This window comes from Brachypodium distachyon, chromosome 3 (genome assembly GCF_000005505.3).
Source record: "Brachypodium distachyon strain Bd21 chromosome 3, Brachypodium_distachyon_v3.0, whole genome shotgun sequence".
Taxonomy (NCBI): domain Eukaryota; kingdom Viridiplantae; phylum Streptophyta; class Magnoliopsida; order Poales; family Poaceae; genus Brachypodium; species Brachypodium distachyon.
In genome coordinates, this window is record NC_016133.3 from 53,019,740 (window position 1) to 53,046,076 (window position 26,337).

The 26,337-nt window shown below is 44.8% G+C and overlaps 3 protein-coding genes across 4 annotated transcripts; all 3 read left to right on the forward strand.

Moving 5' to 3' along the window:
* Window positions 1-7,500: 7,500 nt before the first annotated feature.
* Window positions 7,501-12,950, forward strand: LOC100834114 (probable transcription factor KAN2). Of its 2 annotated transcripts, none has more exons than XM_010237543.3 (6): window positions 7,501-8,510; window positions 8,786-8,862; window positions 9,832-9,883; window positions 10,008-10,158; window positions 11,798-11,858; window positions 12,151-12,950. In XM_010237543.3, the coding sequence occupies exons 1-6, from the start codon at window positions 7,880-7,882 to the stop codon at window positions 12,271-12,273; spliced, it is 1,095 nt and encodes a 364-aa protein (XP_010235845.1). In that variant the 5' UTR covers window positions 7,501-7,879; the 3' UTR covers window positions 12,274-12,950. The 2 variants fall into 2 exon arrangements, with proteins under 2 accessions (XP_010235845.1, XP_010235844.1); XM_010237542.3 differs by having other exon boundaries at window positions 7,502-8,510; window positions 11,795-11,858.
* A 5,635-nt stretch (window positions 12,951-18,585) lies between these two features.
* LOC100835849 lies at window positions 18,586-22,348 on the forward strand. Its single transcript, XM_003570103.4, has 6 exons — window positions 18,586-18,757; window positions 19,223-19,365; window positions 20,400-20,908; window positions 21,030-21,203; window positions 21,637-21,757; window positions 21,837-22,348. The coding sequence occupies exons 1-6, from the start codon at window positions 18,629-18,631 to the stop codon at window positions 21,877-21,879; spliced, it is 1,119 nt and encodes a 372-aa protein (XP_003570151.1). The 5' UTR covers window positions 18,586-18,628; the 3' UTR covers window positions 21,880-22,348.
* A 632-nt stretch (window positions 22,349-22,980) lies between these two features.
* LOC100836153 (TOM1-like protein 1) lies at window positions 22,981-26,295 on the forward strand. The gene is made up of 4 exons (XM_003570104.4): window positions 22,981-23,185; window positions 23,420-23,944; window positions 24,505-24,750; window positions 25,561-26,295. The coding sequence occupies exons 2-4, from the start codon at window positions 23,426-23,428 to the stop codon at window positions 25,969-25,971; spliced, it is 1,176 nt and encodes a 391-aa protein (XP_003570152.1). The 5' UTR covers window positions 22,981-23,185; window positions 23,420-23,425; the 3' UTR covers window positions 25,972-26,295.
* Window positions 26,296-26,337: the final 42 nt, after the last annotated feature.

Here is a 26,337-nt window from a genome sequence, read left to right on the forward strand (position 1 = left end):
CCACGAGTTTCTTTTTTTAAAAAAAAACTACCACGAGTTCAAACAACGTGTTCACTTTGTTCTACGCGACAAGACCCGTGGATTAGACCGGGATCTCGCACATAGGCGCCTGACAGTTCAAAGCATGTCGAGCGATATAATCACGGGATGTCGAGTTCCGTGGAGCTAGCTGGTGCTGGGGCGATCACGGACAGCACGGTGACAACCGGAGATGTTTGGTGTTTTGCGCCTTGCCTTTTGCGTTCCGTTTAATCATGCACAGAACAGCAACTACTATGTCCTCGATTGTCCACCGGCTCTGTATCTCGGAGGGTAAATCTCTTGCCGTCATTCCGGGAGATTCTTCGGAGGGTAAATCTCTTGCCGAAAAGATGAATACAATTTGGTCACCGTGCGAGAAAGACTGGGGACGGTCAGTAATTTTTTAAGTTCGTACTATAAAGTCACGTTACAATCTACTCTATTCGTTCCTAAATATTTGTCGTGCTTTTAGTACAAAGTACTAGTAAATTTTGTACTGCCCGCAAAAAAAGATTAACACCAGCTTTCATTTTCGGGATCAAAATCACGGCAAGTATTTTTTAAAGTCTTTTGGCAACTATATTTTACTCCATATTAAAACTCGCAGCAACCTTTTCTAATTAAAACTCACAGCAAGAGTGCATAGGGATTTCCTCTGGAAAATAGAAGCATGAGATCAATGCAAACTGTATGGCCCAGCAATAGGAATGTGTTGGCAGCCCGATTCTGCGGATAACAGAAAAGCCTTTAGAAAGGTCAGGTCCAAAACTTTCCTGGGCCGGATTAAAACCATTGATGAGATCCAGCCCAACAAACTATCCTCCAGAAAAAAAATCCTGAATTTTACTGACCGAATTCCGGCAGAACAAGAAAAATGCACAGCAAATCCGTATCGAACTGGACGACCTCAGCATCTCACAGAACCTGCTAGATGCACGAGGACTCGATTATTTTTTGTAGAGGGAGGAATTTATTGATCAACAGTGGTTAGTCAAAAGGAGCTTAGCCTAGGATGTTTACATAGCTGAATTAGAGGACAGGGTCACAGGGAGTACCTCTGATGTTTATTCCTGCTGGTCAGCTAGTGGCTGGCTAGGCAGCTAGCTACTCCCCAGTTGCTATATGATGTATCATCTTCAACCAAATTGAAGACGATACATCATCTGAATGCAAATATTGTGGAAGATGAAGTTGCTTCCAGCCAAAAACCTAATAGCTGCAACTCTCTCCATCTGTAGAGCTTGGGCCAAAACGCTTGAGAATTCTTGGCCCATCCTTCCCCAGCGGATCCTTCCCCAGGAGGACAGTGACTTGGCTAGTCAGCATGCTCGATGAAGTATAACTGGGCAATTGGTGCTAACACCCACTTACGTTAACAAGCAGCATTCTTAACTTCTGGAAGCTGACAGCTCCTTCCAGACAAGGTTTCCAGTTTGTTGGTAGGTCTGGTTCAGAAGCAATTCTTTCCTCAGGCCTCCAATAGAGGCACTGTCATGGCTGGATTCTTGATTTTATTGCCAGGTCACCTTTAGGGTGCCCGAAAAGAGTAGGCAGACAATTTCTGATGTTCTTTAGCTGTACATCTTCACTTATCTCCTTGTAGGCACTGTGAAGAGGTGAGTCTACAACTTTTACAATTTCGTTCATTCTTTTTCTACAAATACACCTGTACCTAGAATGCTTAAAAAGATGCAAATATGAAATTGATACTGTACAGCTCCCAATGATCCGTTCTACTTTCTACTCGTCTTTGTTCTTTATTTAATATCATGTCATCACATTTCTTATTCTTATGTCAATATCTGTACCGGTATGTCTTCAGACGCGTTAATGACTAGAAAATAAACAAGTTGAATGATGCTGACAGGAAATTATTCACTAATGTACATTTGTTTCCAGAAGTGTTAATAATTTTAAAATAAATAAATAAATTGATGCTGACTAGAAATCACTAGCATAGCACTTATGTTATGTTTCATATGCAACAAAGTAGATTCTTTGTGATATTGTATATTGAAGCTCATGCAAATGCACAAATTGTTCATGTTCTATTGAAGTGGGTATAATGCAAGGAATAAAGGAGGGCAATTCAGTCGCAGATCCTGGTTGTTAGAGCCTGATCTGCTAAAATCTGGCATAAGATTTACTTTCTCCTGTAACTGTACAATACAATATTTGATTAGCCAATGATTTTAGTTTCTGAACCATCCGTTAAGCTACTCTACTTGGTTAAGCTTAGTAGGTAATTTGACTAATTGTCCCGTGAATGGCTTCTGTTTGTGGAAGTAAAGTTATCTTTGCAAACTTCTAGCAAGACTCCACGGAGAACGGCATGCTGTTTCTTGTCTTTATTCTTTGACAAAATATGCAAATTAGGCATGATGCTTCTTATTGGATCATTAGGTTAACATGATGCTTCTTATTGTCATTAGGTTTACATATTATATATAGTAAATTATGCCGTGAGGGTGGGACAGGCACAATAGCCCGGTGCACGATTACACACTTCCACTCATCCATGCCACCATCATTTTGCTCCACCTGTTGAAAATTCTGAAAACGCCGTCAGGTCCTAGAAGAACGATTGGAAGGAAAGCTTTGGCATGATTTCTCACGGCCATTATGGCTTTACGTTGGTAAAGAGGCCACGGAAAGCTGATGATGGATTCATGAGGAAAGATTTGATATCTTTTCTAACTTTGTCAATTCTCCTTTCATTCTTTTGTGTATGTTCTTAAGAGAAATGAATGCCATCAAATCCTAGCATGTCTTTAAAGGCAAGTTAAAAAGAAGGATTATCTTTTGCTGCCACTCTTTGGTGTCCATGATGATTAACCGCCGAGTGCTGACTGCTGACTGAAGCTTTGTCTCAAGACCCAACTCTGCACTATGTGCCCGCATGTTCAGTTTCAATTCGGCTACCATGTCAGCGTCATCCGAATGATAAAAAATCCAGTTCCCTAATTTGCAAGGACGCAGTTTTAAGGCGAAGTAAGGTGTTCCATGCGGTAGTGTTAGTTTTGAATATTGTATTCAGATTTTTTTTTCAGAATTTAGTTCAATTTGGACGGATCCGACCACTTGAAAAAAAAACAGACGGTACACCCCTACGGGCTAGGGCGAAGGTATCCATCTCCATCATATACAACGAAAGTGCGTGTAAACTATAAAGTGCCTTTAGATTCATGTCATCTGTTATTTGCGAGACTTGTTAAAAGACCAATGTTCCATGTCCTGATGAGGAAAAAGACCGTGGGTTCCAACTAGCAATATCGCCTAATCAAGAAAATAATCTTCTGGTAGGAATCCATCAATTGCTTTGGTGTCCGCCCATCGGGCAGTCGCGAAACATTCCTGTATCCAACTAACTTCGTTGAAAGTTCGATCATCATACGATACCCCTCCATATAGTTTATACTATGGTCACAGTCTAAATGTCGTGGACCTTCAAGACGACATAGTACTGCCTCCTGCATGTGCTTATTTTTCAACGTGCTAATAACTCATGCTTACATGCTGTTGTGTCTGGTGGTAGCTTACAACTTACATGTGGTGTCTGTAAGCTCTAAAGTGGCCCGAATAGAGTGGGCCTGTCAAGTCAAATCTTGGCCTCATACAGTAGTTCTCCCTTGCATGTACATCAGCTCAATTGATGTTCATGGCAGAAATTGCTGGAGTGCCTCCATAGGGTCACCAGATGCTTCGTTCCGATATGATCTCTCTAGCTCGGCGTGGCCTCACAATAGGTCCATGACCATGTCGTGCAGGCAATGGACGCTGGTGTACCATGGTGAGTAAATTGTTGTTGCATGGCCGGCCTCTGCCTCTGCCTGGCTCTCAAAATCCTCAACAGATGTGACCACACTCTGAGCGGGGACAAACCATTAAAGGCCACAGAGTTCAAGACCTCCATGTCTTGACCTACATGCTCACTGCTCTTGGCATTTCAAGCAGCAGAGGCACAGTAGTACGTAGTAGAATCAGCTGATACTGCGTTAAGTATGAAATCTAGGGCAAGGGGATCGTTGTTTATAAGGTTATGAGAAGGGTCCCTCTTGCACTCTTGGTTGTGTAGGCTAGTTTTAGTCTGAAAGTTTTGAATTAAATTTTAGCCTGCTGCTGTATGTATTGGCGTACTAGGAGCGGATCCCTTTAAAATAGGATAGTAGCACACTTCACATGGCTCGGTCCGGGGTTTGCAAAGTCAATTGAGACCCAAACCTTCTGTCTGAACTGATCTATACTACTCCGACAGTCTTGCTGCGGCATCCACGTTGGCCTGCCATATATGTAAAGAAAAGAGTAGTGATAAAATTCTTCTCCTGTACGTGTTAGCGTTCTTCACTATGCAGTGCATAGTCATCCATATCCTCCTTAAACAAAACAGCTATTGGCCTAAGTAAGCGACGCCTGTTAGTATAATCATTATACAATCATATTCCTTGTCGGCATCATGCTATTTTATTCCTGTCTTGTTAGATCAAATCAGATTTGTTCTGTAGTGGCTTCCATTGTCAGTTTATATCAATTGCTGAATTCAGTAACCTGTACCTCTCCCAGCATTATTTTTCTGAGGGACCTTTGACTCACCAGTCATATCTCCTTGTCCACATCATTAATTTAGAAATCATCTTGTCTGTTCACGGAATCTGGTGTTTTGATTATCAAATCCTCAATACTGGTGTAGATGCCCTAGGTATGAGTGTGCACTACAGTCAGTCAGCAGCGCAGCACAGGATAACAACATGTAGTCTACAGCTGTACGCTAGTACTACTGTACTCCGTACTGACAGTGGTATATCAAGAAGATATATAGGGTTTTCTTTCAGAGGAAGAAAAGGGATTTTATGCTAATATGGTGGTCAATTTGCGGGTAGGGTGCAATTTTGACTGTCGGTAGCTGGACAATGCCACGGAACGGCGGGGGCCAGTCAGGAAGGGAACCGTTTGATAAGTGGGGCCAGCCGGCGACCAGCCATGAACAGGGTATATAGTGGTGTGGTTAGGCGTTCGCAATCTATCTATGCAGGTCACCCTCTCCTTGGGCATTATGTGTGCCTCCACTTAAGCATTTCACAACTCCGTCCGGTCTCGCTCTGACATGTCTCCATCCATGCACATGGCGTGGTGTTGGAGATTGTTCCTGTGGATTTCTTTTCTTCTCTAGTACAAAGAGAGCAACTGCTCATGCACACATATATCATGCGTGCTTCAGCGAGGCAATGTATTGCAAATAATGCAGGCAGGCAGATCATGCCTCCATATAGGCCTTTTTTTTATTCTGTTTTGCACATTTCGCGCGCAAGGCATAGTAGTAGCTTGTGAGTTGCTTTCGCTATCTGAGCAGTTTAGTGTCCAGAAACGGATGGACATATTGGTTCCCCGGGAGTATGGCTGCAAGAAACAATTCTGGCAGATCCACGAAAGCTACAACTCCCCCGGCCCTGTACGCTCAAAATCAGGGACCCATCCATGCATATATATAAATTTGCATGTTTGTTCCTCCTCTCCATATATACCTGCAGGCACATAGGAACAAGAGCAGCACTATGACATAAATAAATATAAGTAAACATACACACACCCAACTGACTTCTCTATTGTCTGATGATCTTACTAGGTGTGCAATATGTATTGATAGATTTGCCAGATGATTAAATGATGGGCCAGACTCCCCGAGTTAGCTGCACGGCTGTCGTTGCTATACACCCTATCACTGCACGCTACAGTATTGCAAGTGCAATCTCATTCAAACAACTCGATTCCGATCCAAGCTTGCGCGTACGTACTTGTGTCTCACAAGCATCTGTCACGATACTGTGCGAGATATATCTATGGATCCGTCAAAGCACGCGGCCGTCAATATGGAGGAATGTTCAACGGCCTCGATCAATTTATCGCACTTTACTCTGTACTACTTGGACGGGGAGATCCCCGGGGTTTAAAGTCCTGCAGGCGGAAGCTGATCGATGGTGCTAGCTAGCATGCAGCAGCGGGTAATTAAACGATCCGTGTACGGCTGATGATTCAAAATCTGCACCGCCCTGTTTGGGATTGATGATGCTGGATTAAGTTAATTTACCGGCTGGTATGATCGATCTGCCTCGACACGTGCCTGCCCCATATGGAGTGACATATATATATATACATATATTGTACTCACTCCCGAATTAACCTAGCTTCGGTCGATCCGTTGCATCGGCGTACCCTGTCCCTGACACGCACATTAGCTTCGCCTTCTGGCCTGGGGGGCGGGGCTCCGCTTTGCACGAAGTTTCCAAGCTGAGCGACGTCGTCGGCGTCCCGGCGGGCTCCCTGCTGGCATGCATCGGGCCGATCGAGCACAGTCCAAAAGGCTCCCTCGAAGATGGTTTAAGATTCGTTTTTCATTTGGTACCCAGGTACATCTTCATGTGGAGAATCAATTGTTTCTGTTGCTCTCGCATGTGTACTACGTACCGTAAATTGGACTGCTTTGGTGTTTTGTAGTGCTTGCTTGGCTACGCTTCAGGTGAGCGAGAAGCTGGCACCGGCTCGCAAAACGTACGCTTCAATTTCTTACATGTGTTTCTCCCGCGGTCATGGCGGGAGTGCCATGAACGATAGTGATGGTGTGCACGCTTTGACTGAAGTTATTGCATGGCGATGGTGAGTTGTAGAAGTATTCCTTGTTGTCGATGTCACGGTAGTCAATTAATGTAGTAGCCACGGTCGAATTAGTCATGATCGATGCAGTAGACACGGTAGTTGGTGTAGATGTGTTGTGTATCAAAACATAGCTGCCATTATAGAGGAGGCATATCTATAGATGTCAAAGGATGCCGTCAACAAGTACGCCACCAGCGATGAGACCATCAGTTTTGGCGAAATTGGAGTAACTATGAAACACATTGGTTTAGCCAGAACTTGTACATGCGCCGTGTGTAAGAGATCATCACTATAGTGATGACGCCTTGATGCAATTGTTGATGTCGCAGAAGATGCGATTGTGCCGTCACCTAATAAGAAGCCTCTTGTCGTTGGGTCAAAGGACACATTGAAGATGTTCACCCTCATGGACCAAAGTGGAGGCTGCATGTTGACGGAGAGATTTGTTGAATAAGACCAAGTCGATAAAGATCGTTGGCAAAGTACACTATACTACTAGCCGGACCGTAGTCAGTGCACAATAATTGCAATGTATCGCGTATAATTCACGTGAGGAAGAAGAATGGCATAAAGCCCTGAAAGGGAACAATACCTCACGTCTTGCCTTCCGTCAAGCATGCATCCCAATCAAAAAAAGTGTCATTTTCCCAGAGCCATCTGCCACCAAACACCCTTGAAGAGATCTAGGATGCCTGGACTGGAGTGAATAGAAAAGAGAAGGGGATAAAAAGAAGAATTAATGCGAACAACGAAAGTAAAAAAAAAAGGAAAGAGGAAGCGCATGGTGTGTGGACGAAAAGACCCATCTATATCTTCCACCCTAGGCCAGCCACCGGCACCTCCAAGCAACAAGTTACACCCCTCCCATCTTTTTCACACAACACATCCAAACGCACACTCCTGTCCTTTACCATTCCAACACTCTCCCTTTCTCACTCAGCGCAAGCTGGTCTCCTCCTCACCTCAACCTCTCTCCCTCCTTCCATCCATCCCTGAAGTCCTCTCCCTCCCAAGCAGCTACCAAGAAATCCTCTCCAAAGCTAGCTCCACCCCAATTTCTTATAGCCAACCAACAACAGATTCAAGCAAACCGTATTTCCCTCTCCCCATCCAGCGAGCCACGAAGCGGCAGCAAATATATCACACAAGCACTTGCTCTTTGCAAGTTACTAGAAGAAGTACACGGCTGGCCGGAGAGGAGAGATCATCAATGGAGCTGTTCCCTTCACACCCGGACCTGCAGCTCCAGCTCCAGATCAGCCCTCCTCACCCTCCCACCAAGCCAATGGACCTAGGGTTTTGGAAGCGGGCTCTAGACACCACCGCCAACACTACCCCAGCAACCATCAGCACTTCTTCTCCGCCCATGGCCAGGACTACTACTACCACATACCCCTCCGCGCCGTCAGCCGGCGTCGGCGGCTTCCACCCGGCGGCGTCCACGGCCCAACTCGGCGGTGGGCTGCAGTTCCTGCAGCACACGCAGCCCATCCTCCACGAGGCCCAGGCGGACCTGGCCTCCACGATGAGGCCCATCCGGGGCATCCCCGTGTACAACACGGTCTCGCCGTCGTCGTTCCCCTCCTTCCTCCAGAGCCAGCTCCATCACCACAACCTCGCCCACGTGCAGCATCAGCATTGCTACGTTGACGCGATCATCGGCGCCGGTGGCGGCGCGGCCGGGCCGAGGTCGCCCGGCAAGGTCTCCGGCGTCGGCATCGGCGTCGGCGCCGCAGCGCTGCGGCCGGCCAAGCGGGGTTCGCGCGCGCCGAGGATGCGCTGGACCACGTCGCTGCATGCCCGCTTCGTGCACGCCGTCGAGCTGCTCGGAGGCCATGAGAGTATGTGCTAGTAGTACTGCTCGTTTTAGTCTTCTTCTTCTTCTTCTTCTTCTTCTTCACCTTCATCAATATATTTGCTCGTTCGATAGGTTAATTTCTCTAGCTAGCTAAGTAGTCCTAAGTAGATAAGGATGCATGAGTTGTTGGCAACTTGACATATACACAGGGGCTGCTACAGGCACTAAGCATAGCAAAGCTCTGTGTATCTTGGTGAAGAACTATACATGCACTGTTTCTGATATACTAGTACTTAATCCGTTTTTGTGATTTTGCAGGAGCAACACCCAAGTCAGTTCTCGAGCTAATGGACGTGAAGGATCTAACCTTAGCCCATGTCAAGTCTCACTTGCAGGTGAGGAAAAGAACTAGCACTTGTATATGTTTAATTGGCGCATTGGTTTTCTTTCTCGCTTGAGCTTCGATCCCTTTAACGTACGTACAGTAATATTATTTTCCCTAAATGAAGACCGAATACATATATGCATACACTGCTGGATCGACCATGCTCCAGTAGTAACTTTTTTTCTTTCTGCCCGACTAAAACTAGTTCGATCCTTCCATTAATTTTACAGTTTCACTTGCTTCTTTTAGCTCGCTCATGCAGCATGGAAGAATAGTCATTTTTCAGTCCACTTTCTGAGCAGTAAATTCCCCCACGACGAGAGAGAGAGTCAGAGGGAGGGAGAGAGAGAGAGAGGGAGAGAGAGCGCAATAAAACCTTGAGAGTAAGCAGCAAATGCTTGCCATTAGAAGCCACGTCAACACTATCGATTCACACATTAGAGACAGTATAAAACTGAGCTAGTATACCTATGAATGGCCACAGCGATTTGATGTTTCCAGCCGTTGGATCGTGCTGCTCGACGCACCGGCCGGATCGTGCCGACGAGCGACCCACAACAACACACATGCACACATGCACGCAGCAGAAGCAGGCGCAGGCGCAGCAATATTACATTGATACTCCTGCACTAGTAGGAATCCATGCATGCTGCTGCCCGGGAGCAGATGGGCAAGTACAAGGCAGCATCATTTCTCAATAATTAATTCCTGCATGCGCTTTGGGCTATAGCTTCTCTGCACACAGTACTGGCCATCAATGCCGCAATTGTGCATATGGATGTGCCGCTGCTGCCTGCTGCTTGCCTGCGCGCGGCCGTATTTATTGCTCCTAGACCAGTACGCGCCTTTGACTTTAATTCTAGTACTGCTCCACTACTGATCCTAGCATTAGCTAAGCATAATTAATTAACTAAACCAGCTTAAACGCTTGTTTATGCCTGCTGCATGTATGGTTAACTAGTTTAATTAATTCTTGCAGATGTACCGGACCATCAAGACCACTGATCACAAGACAGCTGCGACATCCTACGGTATGGTAGTATATCAACTCTCTGAAAACGGAATTAAACTACTGCTCGCAAGTGATGGATCGATCGATATTACTGCAGTTGATCTGTACTGGATTAGTAGTAACCTAGACTGTTTATTTTGCAGGACAAGCTAAAACAATCATAGAGATTGCAGATGACAGCTACTTTGACATCACCAACACCAGTGGCTCCGAGTCTTCGGTTCAGCAATCAAATCTTGATGGCAACGAGCATGGATCCAACATGTGCGCTCTCTGGAGCAACAACTCTTCGAGGTGACAACACCTTAGTAACTGTAAACTACTCGTAGCTGGAGTATAACATGACACTTAATTTGGATCCCTCGAGTTAATACTTAATAGGTCAATCGGTCTTATATGCATTCTGACCGATGCTGGCTATATCGCATGAGTAGTTCATTGGTTTAGTTTTTCTTCGGTCTATTTGATGGTGACCCCAATTGAATTATATATACTACTGCTCCTACTATTCTGAGTATATTGCTGAAAATTAGCAAGATTTATGGCATTATGGGTCCCTTGACATGATTGTTAATTTCTCTATGCGAAACTGAATTAATGTTCCTAGTGGGCTATTAATGGATATCGGATCAGTAGCTAGGTATAGCACTTCAGAATTACTCCACACTGCTGGGGCTCCATCTTTTCTGCCATTTCAGGCGAAATGACAGAGTGCACAGCTAGCTATAGCTAAGTAGCTAAACATTCTTGTGAGCCTGCAGGTATTGCTTTCTAGATCGATATAACTCCAGAGTCCATACAGGTGAAAAGTTGCTGGTAATTTCCTATAGGGTGCTAAAGCAACAAAGTTATATACTATATTCTCCTAAATGGAGTACAATAGTAGTATTTTTGTAGTAGCACACATGTTTGGACGCTCTTCATCTCCTTGTGATGTCCATCCACTAGTATTCTTCATCAGGAATCAACCGTCACATTACACAATTAAGTAATGGGGTTTATATTAGTATATGAATGATCTGACGAGGGCAACTTTTAGCTAGGTTCAAACCGGTCTACTACCCGCTTTAAGCAAAACAAAACACTTATTCCTTTGTTGCTAACATATCAACCACCTCCGGGTGCTCACAAAAAGCACCAGGGTTCTACCTTTGTTCCATCTGCTCCCCATGATGGGGCAATCATCTCTCGAATATGTATATATTAAGCTCTTCCATTAAACATATCCATCCATCTAGCCATACCTAGCGAAGTGCATATATTTTCCACCACTATAATTAAATAATTAAGGACGCAATGGAGTACTAGACTCCACTACTGGAATCTTGACCAGAAGTTACATCAGGAGCAACATATCAAGTCATGTACTACTACATGCAACTATTCATCCCTCATGTGATCTACTAGCTCTTGCACACACATAAATCGCATGTAGGCATGCTTGCACACGTACACTTACGAAAGTATACTTGTGGGACTTCGTATAACCCTGACGACCTGTACAATTAACCATGTACACTTACGAAAGTACTACTACCCATAACCTTTTATTTTTGAAGTACGTTAATACTACATACATACACCGAGACACATGCATGTATGCAAGCAAGCATTGATGCATGTGATACGTATCACATGAGAGACAGAGAGAGTACGTAACAATTCAATAAGGAGCTAATTGTACAGCTTTTTATCTCCAACGATATATAAAGCTAGCTTGTTATTGACAGCATCTTAACAGTGAAAGTTGGAGTTGCTTTGTTCCCCTACCTTTTCCCCTCTCATGTTGCATGCAAATGGACTCCCACTGAAGAAAAAGACATCCATGCATGCATCGATAGATGGCCGGCATTTGATTCTTTCATCAGCCCATGATATACCGAAAACAAAGGTGATAATAATTAATTAAATTCCTTTTTTGCTTGTGCAGCAGAGGGGCCTGGTTCCAAGGCAAATCAAGAGATGCCAACCACGGCGACATCAAATCCTTCGAGGTACCCACTTTTTTTTTACCTAAGGAGTGATCATCATTATCTCCAATACCTCATCGCCAATGGCCGGCCATTATGCTTTGGTAGCCAGTAGTTAGTGCAGTAGCGATCATTCGTACGTCCATTCTCGATTGCATGCATCTTTTCGACAGCTTCCTGTTGAGCCATAATCAATACAAATTGTCGGCAGCACACTTGGGGCGCCATTGCCATATCAATTAGTCGGCAGCCGGCTAGCTATACACATGTACAGCATCGCAATTTTGACCAGGCCTTTTTTTTCCCTAATTTGCAGGACGTGCAACCTCAGAGCCCCGATGATGATGCCTCCGATATGAACTCGCCGCCATTCCGGCTGTCGGAGTTGTTCCTCGGTGCCAAGAAACCCAACCTCGACTTCACCCTTGGACGAATGTAGTAACCCGGGCGTCCTACGCCGTTTGTCGATCGGTCGATCGGTGGAGATCAATCGATTCGATTCCTAAACGAAGAGATCTTGGTAGCTCTATAGCTGTATGGGCATACTTGTGTGGCGCCCGCCCCATATGCACGTACATGGTACGAAGCGGAGGGAGGGGAACACCAAAGGTAGAAGATTGAGAAAGCAAAAGACGCTGGCCGGCCGGCCGGGGGGGCATTAAAGAATAAGACGAGACAACCGTTGATCTAGGAACAAAGCGCAAAAGGGGAGCTGCGGAAGGGGAGAGCTGAGAGACGACATCCATGGGTGCGTGCGTGGTAGAGAGATAGGACGATAGGCTTTATCAAAGGCAGGAGCATGTAAGAGGTAGTCGTAGCTTGCTTCTGCCTCACACCTGCATGTATGATCCAGGAGAGAATGTATATGCGTGGATGGTGCCTAGCTAGGTGCGGAGAAAGGTTTCAACTTTTGTTGTGCCGCGAGAAAGGCGTAAAGAGAGAGGTACGTGTGTGTTACATATATATGTGTATGGACCATCCATGCTTGATGCATGGATCGATGAGTCTTGCCTGCTTTTAGTTGCTATCTCCTGAGCTTGGAATAGATTCTATGTATCCATGTGGATTGGACTCTATGTATAATTGGTGCATGTCGATCTGGTTGGATTTGCAGTCCATGACTTGAACAAAAAGAAGTTCAATCAACAAAAAGGATATGTACTGGGTTATTTAGTCCCCGGCTACACATTGATGCATCAGTCAACAGCTTATGTACATGCATGTTTGGTTCCTGAGGCTCTGGCTGTAGTTTTGAGGTGATGTACTGCTCGTGAATCCCAAGTGAGTACGTAGTAAGTACTGGAGGGAATTTCATATATACCATCCAGAATTTGCCCAAATGCTAAAATACCACTCAGAATTTCGGCCTTCCAAATCTACCACCCAAATTTTGCACCGTGTACGTCCAAATTAACAAGTACCATCAGTTGGCCATTAGTTCTTCATCCAAATATTTTATAACATCCCATATATTGTTTTAGGATATTTTAACATATTACTTAGACACGTACGTATTTATATAGAATGCATGTGTTTATTTTTTAGTATCTTATGTCTATTCTCCCCGTGCCAATTTGAAACTTTAATGTTCACCGTATTTCTCTAATGTAGCTAGTACGCACTAGTGTCTATATACCCTTGACTACCTCAAGTGGAATAATACCAGGCAGCAGTTGATCTCCATCCATTTGGAAATGGTAGGACATTGTTTGACTGCCTAAACTTGTGCTTTGACAATAAATCTCTTGTGCAATATGCTATCCTTTTGAAATGCTTTTGAATGTGAAGCCAACGGTGTCAATTATGTGTTAAATAACCATGTTGCATTTGCATACGAAACAGACCGTCCTGCAAAAGGCTTAAATCTCAGGCGACGCGCCAGAGCCGTTGGATTAGTTAAGATATAAGTGCCATCGATCACTACACGACGTCCCAATTTTGGAGACAGTCAGACTGTTGGGAAAAGTGACTTTTGCCAGTAGTCTGGCTGCCAGGAACATATTTTTGCTGGCAGTTGAAGCTGCCCGCTATATCTCTGACGGCAAAAGTCTTTGTCGGCAGTTTAAGCTCTATCCGCAGGACATCTGCCGGGACAGGTCAACCTTTGCCGGCAGGTTTAATATTTACGGGCAGCAAGTTTTGCCTGGCGGCAAAGATTTTCAACTTCTGCCTGCAGTTTAGTTGCCTGCGAAGCTCTAGTTTTCCCGGCACCTACAGTGCCACTGCTTCTTATGTGATTTGCCGGCATGCATAGTTTTCCTGGCAAGCCGACAACCAAGGATAGATTTGCCGACAGTATACAATATCCATATGTGTATAGATGGATGTATGAAATTCACAGTTCTTTCGATTCCACAATTTCAAATTCAAATAGGCATTGACCATAGCATAGACAGAAATACAAGAATTTCATATAGCAATTGACAGCAAACTAAATTTAGTCACATGCAAAACATCTGGAAGTTCAACATAGCACAATGTTTGTTTCACTCACACTAGAGTTTCATCATATCCAGAACATGTAGAACTTACATGTACCCAAAATGATAGCTGGTATCTTCTAAAGACTAGCTCATCTAGGTACCCAAAATCATAGCTAGTTAACTTTAAAGACCTAATAGTTCATCTAGACTCAAAATGATGACATGTAGAGTTTGCGAGCTCCAATCACGCATGTAGTTGTCATCCACAATTGACCACTACATCAAGCTTGTCTTGGCCCGAAACAAATGCATCAAAAGAGAAAAGTATGTCACTTGCTTAGCATATATAGCGATCAACTCCTTTAAATTGCCGCCACTGCTTAAGTGCTCCCACGCGGCCACGCCAATTTTTTTCGCTCCCCCCATATGTATATGTGCCGGCAGTGCACCAGGCACTATATATCTTTCCCGGCAGGTAAGGTGCCTCCCAAATATTACGTTTTTTACGGCAGTTGACTCCCGACGATTCCCTACTTTTGCCGGCAGTCAGATTGCCCCTCCAAACTTTTCCCGCAGTCAACCTTCATCGGCGGGTATATTGCCACCGTATGTGCATCTTTGCTGGCAGTTTTGGGCCATCAAATTTGGGACGTGGTGTAGTGCATTTCCACTCTCTCCTCTCCCACGTGCTGTCATTAAATTAAGATTCGACGGCCAAACATGTCGACTTATTTCTAACTAAAAGACGACTTCTCAACAGGGAAACTGTTTTCAATATAATACTAGAAAGTTCAAAGTTCTGTCAGTACGGCTCCAAGTCCTGATCTTAGAAAAAAAAAAAGAATTCAACTTAACAAGAGCTCGCGTGCATGTAGGCATGCATGCGAGCAGAGCAGACTTGTCAATTTGGGGAACAACCCTACGAACACCGTGCATGGATGCATGCATGCAATTGTCTGCGTCAATCACTCACTCATGTCACGATATAATTAAAGAAGGGAGGGGAGAGAGGAGAGGAAAACTAAAGAAAGAAAAAAAAAGTAGTACGCGGGGAAGGAAGAAGGAATTGAAGTCAAATCTTTTCAGAGAGAGGTTGGGTGTCTCGATCCTCGACGGCATGCATGTCTGTGTATGTGTGTGATTGACGTTCTCGGTCTGTGGCCTGGCCTGGCCTGGATGAAGGGTACGGTGAGGTGACCTCTCTTGGAAAGCCTTGATTCAACACGAGCGTTTACCCTCTTTCCTAGCCTACTATACCCCTTGCCTATTTTTGTTCTCGTGCGTGCAAGCCCCCGGCCCCATGCATGCACGGATCCATCGATATTCGCGCCCAAACATTTACCCTCCCCAATTAATTAACCACCACCTAGAATTGGATTCTCATGCACCGCTGCACAATTCGTGTGCTACCTTTAGCTCTCGTGGCTACCTAGCTGGAGTAGCTCCCTCCAAACTCTAATGGTAGTTGCTAGAGTAACGTTCATCTGGAGACTCGATCGACATCGATCCGACTGGTCAGGCTATGAAAAGAAGCAGCAGCAGCTAACGATCCCTGTTCCACAACAGTTGCAAACGCTTTTGGAAGACAAGAAAAGGAGGCCGGTTGCAAATAAACAACAAACAAATAAAAGCCGGTCAAATCCTTTGCCGCCCGCAAAAACAAAAGGAGGCAGACAAATATGCTTGCATAATGGGCAAGCTGCCTGCACCCATGCATGGCATTCAGCAGGACTGGTAAACCAACACATGTACACAAGCAACGTAGCTAGCTAGCTCGAGCCATGCATGTCGCGTTGCGTGGACCGAAATCGCAGCCTTTTTACCCGTGATTTCCGCGGGATCCATGCATTGCGTCCACGCACGACGTATACTGTGGGCTGTGCCCCCCCCCCCCCCCCCCAAACAGCGCCCTCATGTGCATGCAGACTTGCTTGCAGTGTCTAGCTAGCCTGCTCCCTGCTGCCTCAGAGACGTACTACCACTCACTGACTTGCTCTGCGGCTGCCCACACGTACGTGCAAATATATACAGTAACATCGATAAAAACCATGTTACAATTAAGTTTCTTAACCTAGCAGTGCTGTATTTCACAGTTTCCTTTCGCACTTCAAAGATTCTTACCGCGCATACATGATCTCTGATCGATCACGCTTACTAATCCACGCATGCATGAAGCAAAGCTTGAATTTAAGCCAGCTCAATGCATGGATCGACTGGCCAATAAGCGGTTCTTCCTGAAAAGCTGAGGGCCATCAGCAGGTCGATGCTGGAGCCGTGAAGAACCCCTGATCGATGAAAGACTGCACACGGTCCAAGGAAAGGCTTGGAGCAGAGAGAGAAGAAGGGGTCCGGGAAACTGGAAATGAATGATGAGGCACTCCATTACGTTATGATTGGGGGGTGCCCCAAGGAGAAAGAAACAACAAGCGATCGAGTAGCGTAGCCCATGCTCGCTTCGGGGTCCGAGCGGTGCATGCAGCAGAGCGCTCGCAGCAGAGATGCATGCAGAGAGAGAGAAGGAGAGAGAGGTCTTATCAATGTCAAACCAACGCGACGCAGGCAGTGGGGGAGAGAGATGAGAGGCGGCCGGCTTCCTCGATGGATGCAATGCAATTGAAAGCAGCAGCAGAGGCAGGATATGCATGCAGGGGTTGGCGCCCAATGGATACGACCGATCCGGCCATGACCTAGACCGGACATGCCCGCCCGGCATTCAAGGCCCCAACCCCCCTTCTTCCCTGTCACCTACCACTACCCCACATAAACTCACAACGTTGCCCTACTCCCCAAGCTGCACAACCATCGTTTTCATCTCCGAGCTCTTTTCCCTTTCTTTTACTTTCCACCTGGCCTGGCCACAAACCGAAGAGAACGGCAGTCCGGCGTTTGCGCAGCTTGCAAGCGCGATGCCGAAACGGCGCCCACCGAAAAGGATCGAGTAGTATGAGAATATCACGCGAGGCTAAACGCCTAAAGCCTTCGCAAAAAAAGAAGAAAAACTTAAAACTGTGTCTCTGTGAGGCAAGCAGGTCGCAGCCTACTTCCGGTGCTATGCGAGAGCAGCCGTGCCGGGGTGGTGTCACGGCAAATGCCATAGGACGGCTTAACTTGGGGCTGATGGACGAAAGAGGTACCAAAGGAGGAAGGACGTGAAAGAAAACACGCACAAACACACAAGCACACCGCGATTTACCCAGGTTCGGAGCCCTCTTGCCGAGGTAACACTACTACTCCTGCTTTGTTGTATTAGCCGAGATAAACAAAATCTTACAATGGCGCTCCTTGAACTGTATTCTTGAGGAAGAAGAAGAAGAAGAAGGGGAAACCCTAAATGCCTAAGTGCTCGATCTTTTCTCCAGGGAGAGGTAGTGCTCTATTTATAGGCCGCCTATGTCACACTCACATGCGGGCCGAGTTCTAACGTCACCTTCCTTGGGTCCCACCGGGCACGCGGCTTGGTTCCCTCCGAATGGCACCGCAGGGACACAACTTTACTTTACCTGCACCCTGCAACAAGTACTGTTGACCTCTGCCGGCTCCCGTCAGAGATTCTTTTTTGGTGCTTCTTTTGTGCAGTCACCTGGCACCGCTACGTAAGCCGCGATTGCTTTTCCCGTGGTAATGATAGCGCTGCTTTACTTTGCGCCGTGTGGTCAGGATAAGACTGTTGAGAGATCTCGGTGCTAGCCGAGATCAGGATGCCCGTCCTTATCCTGCAAGCTCATAAGATAAGATAATCGCGCCGGCATACACCCGATATGCCGGGTTAGCGTTAATTTGGTTTTACGATGCCGGCATACTTGACCATGCCGGCTTTGCACTCGTCGTCTCGGCTAGAGCGTATCGTCGTCGTGACCCTACTCGGGATCATCCCCCTGACAAGCCGGGTTCACGTGCCTGCGCAACGTTAGTGCCAGCGAGCAAGGGAAAGAGAGAACGAGGTGATGCGACCTCTCCGCCTGTGCTGGAGTCGCCGTCCATGCACCTCGCACGACACAACGCTCCATTCGAGGCCCACCGTTGTTTTTTCTTCCTTCCTTCCTTTTCTTTTGTTTGTTTGAGAATTCCTTCCTCTCTTTTTTTGAGAATCTGGATCCTTCCTTTTGTTTAGGACCTAACATTTCAACGGAGACACCACGACCCACTACGTTAGTGGGATAAAACAAGGGCCCACTACAGCTAACGAGGCTTACCGGGCTCCGTTGGCATTCGCGAGGTGATGATGGGCTGGGCTTCTGAGTTCTGCCCCTCGTGGGCCGAGATGGAGGGGTGCTTTGGTCTTCTGGGCCTCTGGGGTGGTGGGTTTCTTGTGGAGCGGAGGAGCACCGGACTTGTTCGTCTTTCCAGTAGTTTCCGCCTCTTCGTGGCAAGATGAAGTTCGTAGTAGGAGAGGAGGAAAGGCGAAGCCGTGCGAACTGGGGAGAAATGGGGAAAGGCGGCGAGCTGTGGGATGACTCCGCCCTGGTCGACGCCTTCGACCACGCCGTCTCCACCTTCAAGGTACGCGCCCCAGAGACCCTGTCGCTTCCATCCCTCTGCCGTCTCCGGGTTGCTACCTGCTCGGCGACGCTGCTAGGGTTTATTAGGGTTTTGAGTGCTTTGCGGCAAACGAGTTGGACCCGTCTCGGGGCGTTGGTTCGGTTGGTCGGGATGGCGACTCAGATTGGGGCCAAACATCTGGACCCGTCTCGTGTGAGTTGAGAGATTCAACTCCAACAAGAGTCTTACATGTATTAATGGTGCCTCTTTTGTTTTTGTTTTGGCGATACATGTATTAATTTTCCGTGCATTTTTGTTTGGTAAGATGAAAAGCTGTGATTAGAAGTTTCTCCCTGACTTGATTATATGTGAGATTGTTTTTTAATCTTTAGAACCGTTATATGGGAGAATGTCAGGCTTAGTGACTCTGCCGATTAGCTGTGATGTTCATTTGGGTTGGGCTAATTGATTATGATTGTTTGGTAGGCAATGCATGGCAAGAACAACCTATCTGCTTCATCTGAGAAACAAGAGTCAGAAGATGTCACTGCTTCTGTCGACACTGCTGCTGGAGAAGAGTCCGTCTCTGAGAAACAAGAACCAGAACATGTCATTGCTTCTGCAGATGAGTAAGTAGACAGATCTCTGCTGCTTCAGTTAATAGCAATTGTTTGTCCTATGCACATGAGCCTTGTAAGCTGTAAGTTACTCATGGAGGAGCTTACCATGTTTATTTTGAACCGGGCTACACCATTTTTCATTAGCAATGGAAACAACAAGTCTTACAAGTATATCATGTTTATTGAAAATTGGAATCTGTGTGAATAGGAGGGTGCTCTTTTTTAACTGTCTTAAGCTTCGAGTTTTCTGTTTAGAGCTTGACGAGTTTAGGTGCAGGATTCATGTTATGCAATCTTCGGTTCTATATGGATGATTAGGTTTAAAGATTTGAGGTAGTACTGATGCTAATTGAACCTTTTTCGTGGAGATTTGCTGCTACCAGTTTCCAGCTATATTACTAGCCAATTGTTGGCGAACTTCCCATTTATGATTAATTCTTAAGTACATCATCCCAACTGGTTACTGCCAACTTATTTCTGTTGACTGAGAACTTTGAGTTTTTCTTTAGAACTTAGGAAGAGGTGTGATTGCCTACCTTGTGAGGCCAGATGTTTGGCTCAAAGGTTCCATTAATCCTGGTATTTTCAAAAATAAATAAATGAAAAACCATGTTTTGAAGTTTGAGAAAAATTTGAAATTTTCCTACTGTACCGTGTAAGTTTCATATTTACCTGTAAAATTTCATGATGAAATATTTTCATTTGCGTGCTACAAAAAAAAAGTGTGGATATATATAACAGCAAGAAGTACACCTTTATATTTGGCTTTTTTTGTAGCACGCAAATGAAAACATTTGTTCATGTAATTTTTTTACAGATACATAGTGGGAATACAAGTACATGTAAATCTCCATTATTTTTTTGAATTTTAAAATCCCAGGTTCCAATGCACCTGGGTTCCAGAATGGCTTTCTGCTTACCTTTTGCCGCTTTTTTAACATTAACTTCTTATCCTTTCCTTTCATAATTGTCATTTATTTACACAATTTAAAGGTCTTGCTTTCTTGTCCGACAATTGATGAAGTGGTGCTTTGTTTGTGAAGGCAATTAGAGAAAGCTGGCAACTTGACTAACTTACCTGCTGATCAAACGGAGGCACCACAACACCCCTGTGAAGAAATAAAGACCATCGAGCAAGCTCCTCTTCAAGCAACTGATCTGGGCAAAGAGGCAAATGTATCAGAATCCAAGACATGCTCCTCAGATATTACTGATACTGAGAGAAGGGATAGCTCAAACCAGCAGACATGGGACTACAATGAATTACTCAGGAAGTATTACGAACTTGAGGTGCAAAGCCAGAAAGTTCTTGAGCAACTCCATCAGACAAATTACTGGAATTATCAAATCCCTGGACAATCTTCAGCATACCAACAGCAGCAAGTTCCTGCCTATAGTGCCACAGCACCAGATCCAAACTACTCAACCGCTCACCCCCCATGCTGCTCTTTGAATGTCCCCATGGTATCTATCTCTTGCTGTTCAACCGGCCAGCAAAGTGCCGATTCCACTTCTATGCCACCTAGCGGAGGCTGCAGCATATCATTGACTTGTAAGTGCCTAGTTTGGTTAAAGCCTATGTCTTTGTTTTGTTTGCTGTTACAGGGCCTTTAATCAATTAACCCTAGTCCCATTGCCTTCTAATGGACTGCATGCTGTATTTCACTTTCCAGGTGATCAATGCCCTGGAGCAAGCGCCACATATCCTACAGGTGCAACCTTCATGCAGTTTCCAACTAAGGTATCTGCTAATGATGATCAGGTTGGTAAGGCTGCAATGATGACTGCTGAAGGTGCCATGAATTTCATAAAAAGTTCAATATCTGGAGACCCCGGCTCCTTTGCAAGTAAGCATTTTTGTGTTATGGAAGTCATGGTAGTTCATCAACTGTGCTTTGTTTTGTTACGTCTTAACGTTCTGTTGCAAGAAGAATGCAATAGCTTTTTTCTGCTTACACTCCCAGTTTATACTCATAGTATCTGGTCCAGGTGATTTTAGATCATGTCACGAGCTTTCTTTTCACATTTCAACTGTATATAGGATTGGTACGACATTTCGTGATTGTTTCTCCTAGAATTGCTCATCTATATTCCGTTTGACAAATCTATCGCGGTTAATGCTCACATTTAATTTTGCTGTGAATCCTGTGATATCATTCCAGTGTGAAAAGCTCACATTTAATCTAGTGGATTTTCATCAAACCTGAGAGCTTAACTTGCTATTAAGTTTTACACCAGATATGTATTTACGTTATCTCACCAGAGATTTCTTCTTTGAAGGTGAAACTGGAAAGCAGAACACAAATGTCGGCATGACGCCGAATTTTGACACCACAGGGGCTGACAGCGATCTTGCTGTTGTCTTAAATGCATGGTATACAGCAGGATTTCACACTGGCAGGTAATCCTTGAATTCTAGATCTAAATCAGATTGGCAAGCAGCATTTGCCTTCTGATCATCTATATTTACTTTGTGACAGGTATGTCATGCAGCAATCCATGAAAAATTCCCGACAAAATTAACTACCAAAACCCAGATAGAGGTTGACGAAGGGTCCCTTCCTCTTCTTGCTTATGGAAGAATCGAGATATCTACTCCAGCTTTTGACTGAATCGAACATGTCAATGGAGTTTCGCATGCACGGTTTTATGCTGGCCAGCTTTCAAGGATGAGCGAGGATTAGACTTGGCAGGAAAACTTAACTAAAATACATATCCGTTCGCAAGGATTATGTTGCCTTCCTATCCAATCAAGTGCCGAATGGGAAAGATGATGTGTTGATGATTTTGTAACCCAAATCTGTCAAGAAAAAAAGAATCAGTATCAATATATATTAGCTGGGTGTTTGGTCAATCCACTTCTCCATTGTCTGATGGTAATATTGTAGGGAACTGTTGAGCAGCCATGCGGAATGAGGCTTGGAACTTTGGAAGGTGTACTCTCTTCAAACTAAGTACTCCTACCATTTGTGCCACGTGAATAGCTTACATCTGCGTCTGCTATTGGAAGCTTCCAGTCTTGACAGGTCGATGCAGAATTATGCCATATCCGGCCAGAAAATTTTGGCTTCAACGATATGTCCATTCTCTATCTTTGGTTTCTTTTATACAGGTGTGACCCTGTGTTATTGCCATTGCTTTGAAGACATAACTTCGGTAATTTCTATTGTAGCACATGTATAATCGCTAATTTCTATTGTAACTATAATACTACTAATTTTGTAACTTTAGATTGAGACCTTGGAAAATCAAAAGAGTATTAAGTGCGTTAGGTTATACATGTGCTACAATAGAAATTAGCGATTAGAGTTATATCTTCGAAGCCATGTCAATCCAAATGCCGCTTTCTTTTTTGTGAACCGGAAGAAGTACTCTCTAATCGAGATAATAACATGGCTTGGGTGGGTTGCAGTCTGAGATGAAATCATGGCTGGGGTGGGTTACGATCTGCAGTGGACTAACAAATCAAACTCATTTCCTTCCACTCTATCCATAAGTCAGAAGGTGTATGTGCAGGATCGTGCCGTCTGCCTAATGTAGGCGTGAATAAATAAAGGGGATATACTCCTACTAAGTAACAAACCGACTTTTTTTTAAAGAAGAAGGGAAGCGTGAAAAGAAAGAGAGAAGTCCTCAAAGTACAACAGTTGTTGGCACTTGGCAGTTGGCAGTAGCACCAAAGGAGACCTCGACTCGAAGGCACCGCGCAGGAACTCCATCGAACAAACGACGCGGACGGGACGGCAGCTCGAATCCGCGCGTGCGAGGCCTCGCTCCAGTTCGATTCGACTCCCTTCTCCTCCGCCTCCTCCAATTTCCTTCGCGGAAGGTACATCTCGGCCCCAGTCCCTCGATCGTCTTCCGCTTTCCGTTCATTTTCCCCTCAAATTTTGTTTCTTACCCTCCCTTTCTGTCTGTTAATCTCTCTGATTGGTAGAACCCCTTCGATCTCGTAAATCAACTAGCTCGGAAAAAAATTGCTTGTTAATTCGAATTGGCCTTGGCGCAGATTTGTGTTAATCTAACTGTGCCTGTTCCTTGCGATTTTTGGGTGTTTTGATAGTGAAAAATGGGTGACAATTTAATGGAGAAAGTTAACGCTCTTGGTGAACGTCTGAAGATCACTGGGTCGGAGGTCAGCAAGCAGATGGCGGCCGGCATGAGCTCCATGAGCTTCAAGATGAAGGAGCTCTTCCAAGCGCCGACTCCGGCGGACAAGATTGTTGAGGACGCCACCGCGGAGAATTTGGAGGGGCCCGATTGGTCCGCCAACCTGGAAATCTGCGACTTGATCAACACGGAGAAGGTCAACAGTGTGGACCTGATTCGTGGGATCAAGAAGCGGATTGTGCTGAAGGAGGCTAGGGTTCAGTTCCTCTCCTTGTTCCTTCTTGAGACCATTGTGAAGAACTGTGAGAAGGCCTTCTCGGAGGTTGCAGCAGAGAGGGTTCTCGATGAGATGGTCAAGTTGATTGATGACCCACAGACAGTGGTGAATAACAGGAACAAGGCCCTTATGCTGATTGAAGCGTGGGGAGAGTCTGGTGATGAGCTCCGGTACTTGCCAGTCTATGAGGAAACCTACAAGGTATGCAAACACATGTTCCTTTTTTTTTACCTTGAGTTAGTATGATTTCTTTAATCGTACGGAGTACTCCTTTTTAGACACCATGTGTATTGTACTATTCTAATTTAGTAATTCTATCTCGCACCAGCAATTCATTCCTTGGTCATTCAAAAAATATTGTCCGCGATAATTTTTATTTCTCCATAATGCAAGCAAGGAAATCAATCCAATTTAGACCAACCTGCTGAAGGTTGCTTTAGCTGTTAGCAAAGTGCCTCACTTCGTGCAACCACTCAGCTCTCTCTTTAATAGGTTTCATAACATTGTGCTTAACAGTTGGTGATAATTGTTCATGGTCACATGTTTTGTGCCATCAGGCCTCTGTTCACATTGCACTGATTGAACTTTAGGCAACAGCAGCATCTTACTCATTTGTGTCAAATTTTCTCAGAATTTGGAAGTTAGTTGTTAGAACCCATATGATTTATCCTTGCAATAAAACATGTTATGCTTTACTAACCAAGACAGCGCTGACAAGCCCAATATGACAATAAATATTTTGCTAACTTGATTTTTTGTAGAGCCTGAAATCAAGAGGTGTGCGGTTTCCCGGACGTGACAATGAGAGCCTGGTCCCGATATTTACTCCACCACGCTCAGTTGCTGAAGCTGAAGCTGATGCAAACTTCTCCCAACAGACCTTTGAAGATGTGCATGTGCACACGTATACTGCCGAGGAAACAAAGGAAGCTTTTGATGTAGCTCGTAACAGCATGGAACTTCTTTCCACTGTTCTTTCATCTTCCCCTCAGCAGGATGCTTTACAGGTAACTGGATTTTGTGTAATTTTCCCCCAAGTTCATATAAATACCTATAGACTGCAGAACACTGTGCACATAGATGTAGTTGCTTTACATATTGTGACACCAATAACCGTTTCTACGCGTTAGGCTTGTTTCCTCATGGAGCTTTGACAGTGAACAAATCCTGCATTTATCGCTCTGTTGTGTTGATGCTTCAACCTACAGCGAGCAGGCTAGCACTGCCATGTTTTCTGTTTGCAACATATCATATTTTACATGAGTTATGAGGCATTTTGCGGTTCATTGCTATTTTTAATTCTGTTACAGATGCTTTGCTGTTTCATTCCAATGCATGCTCTTATTACTCTGTTTATGAGATACTCTAGTCTAAAAGCTCATTGTTAAAACTTGATTTGTATTGTTTTCTTCTAATGGATGCTCTGATCATTTTTTGAGCTATCACAAGCCCTAATCGAATATACATTACTAACTATAACTATATATCAGAATGCATGATTGGTAAAGCGATACTCCTTAGTGCTATGTTGAGCATGATAGTGTTCCCTGATTTTGATGACATTCGCTGTAAGGAAACAGTTGCAACTGTTGTCGAAGCAAGGCGTCATTCAAATTACTCGCTCTTTTTATGCTCTGCAACTTGGGCTTGTTCTGTACTATGCTTTATTGTTTTAATAGTTTGAAGAAGATTTTGTTGGATTAATTTTTAAACCGGCCAAAAGCTAATTTTGATTCTTCTGTTATCTTGAAAGCACAATTCATGATCTGTGAAGATTACCTGCTATCATGTTTTGACTAGTTCTGTTACTTCCACAGGATGACCTGACAACCACTCTTGTGCAACAATGCTACCAATCTCAACACACTATCCAGAGATTCGTTGAGACAGCTGGAGACAATGAGGCAATGCTATTTGAGGCCTTGAGTGTGAACGATGAGATCCAGAAAGTGCTATCCAAATATGAAGAGATGAAGAAACCCATGATATCTGAGCATGCAGAACAGCCAGTGGTCATACCAATTGCCACAGAGCACGAAGATTCTGCAACAGTTGGCAATGAAGATGCCCTGGTCAGAAAACCAGCTGGTTCTCGTGCAATGTCAGGTGGAGATGATGATATCCTCGATGATCTCGATGAGATGATATTTGGCAAGAAGGGAGGAAGCAGTTCCCAGGAAGTGCCCAAAAGGCAGGATCCAAAGAAAGATGACTTAATCAACTTTTAGATAGCGTCCAAGCGAGTTACAGATTTCCTCATGGGATTGGAACTTCAGAAGATGTCTCTGCTGCTTTATACTGCTGAATGATGTCTGTATTCATCCATTAGAAGATTACACGATCCAGTTAGGATTTGAGTCTCTTGTTTATTTGCATATGATGATACTTGTGCTCCAGGGTTTGTTCAGTCGAGAAGTTGCTGCACGCTTCTCATCAGTTTGTTCAATTGAAAAGTTGCTGCACGCTGCTCATCGTCTGGTTTCATGGTTTCATGCATTGGATGCTGAATTATTTGTTGATGGAAAATATGTTCAGTATATGAAGTATGTGAACGAACCTTCTTCTTTCATCGTCTGTAGCTCGTTTTTTTCTGT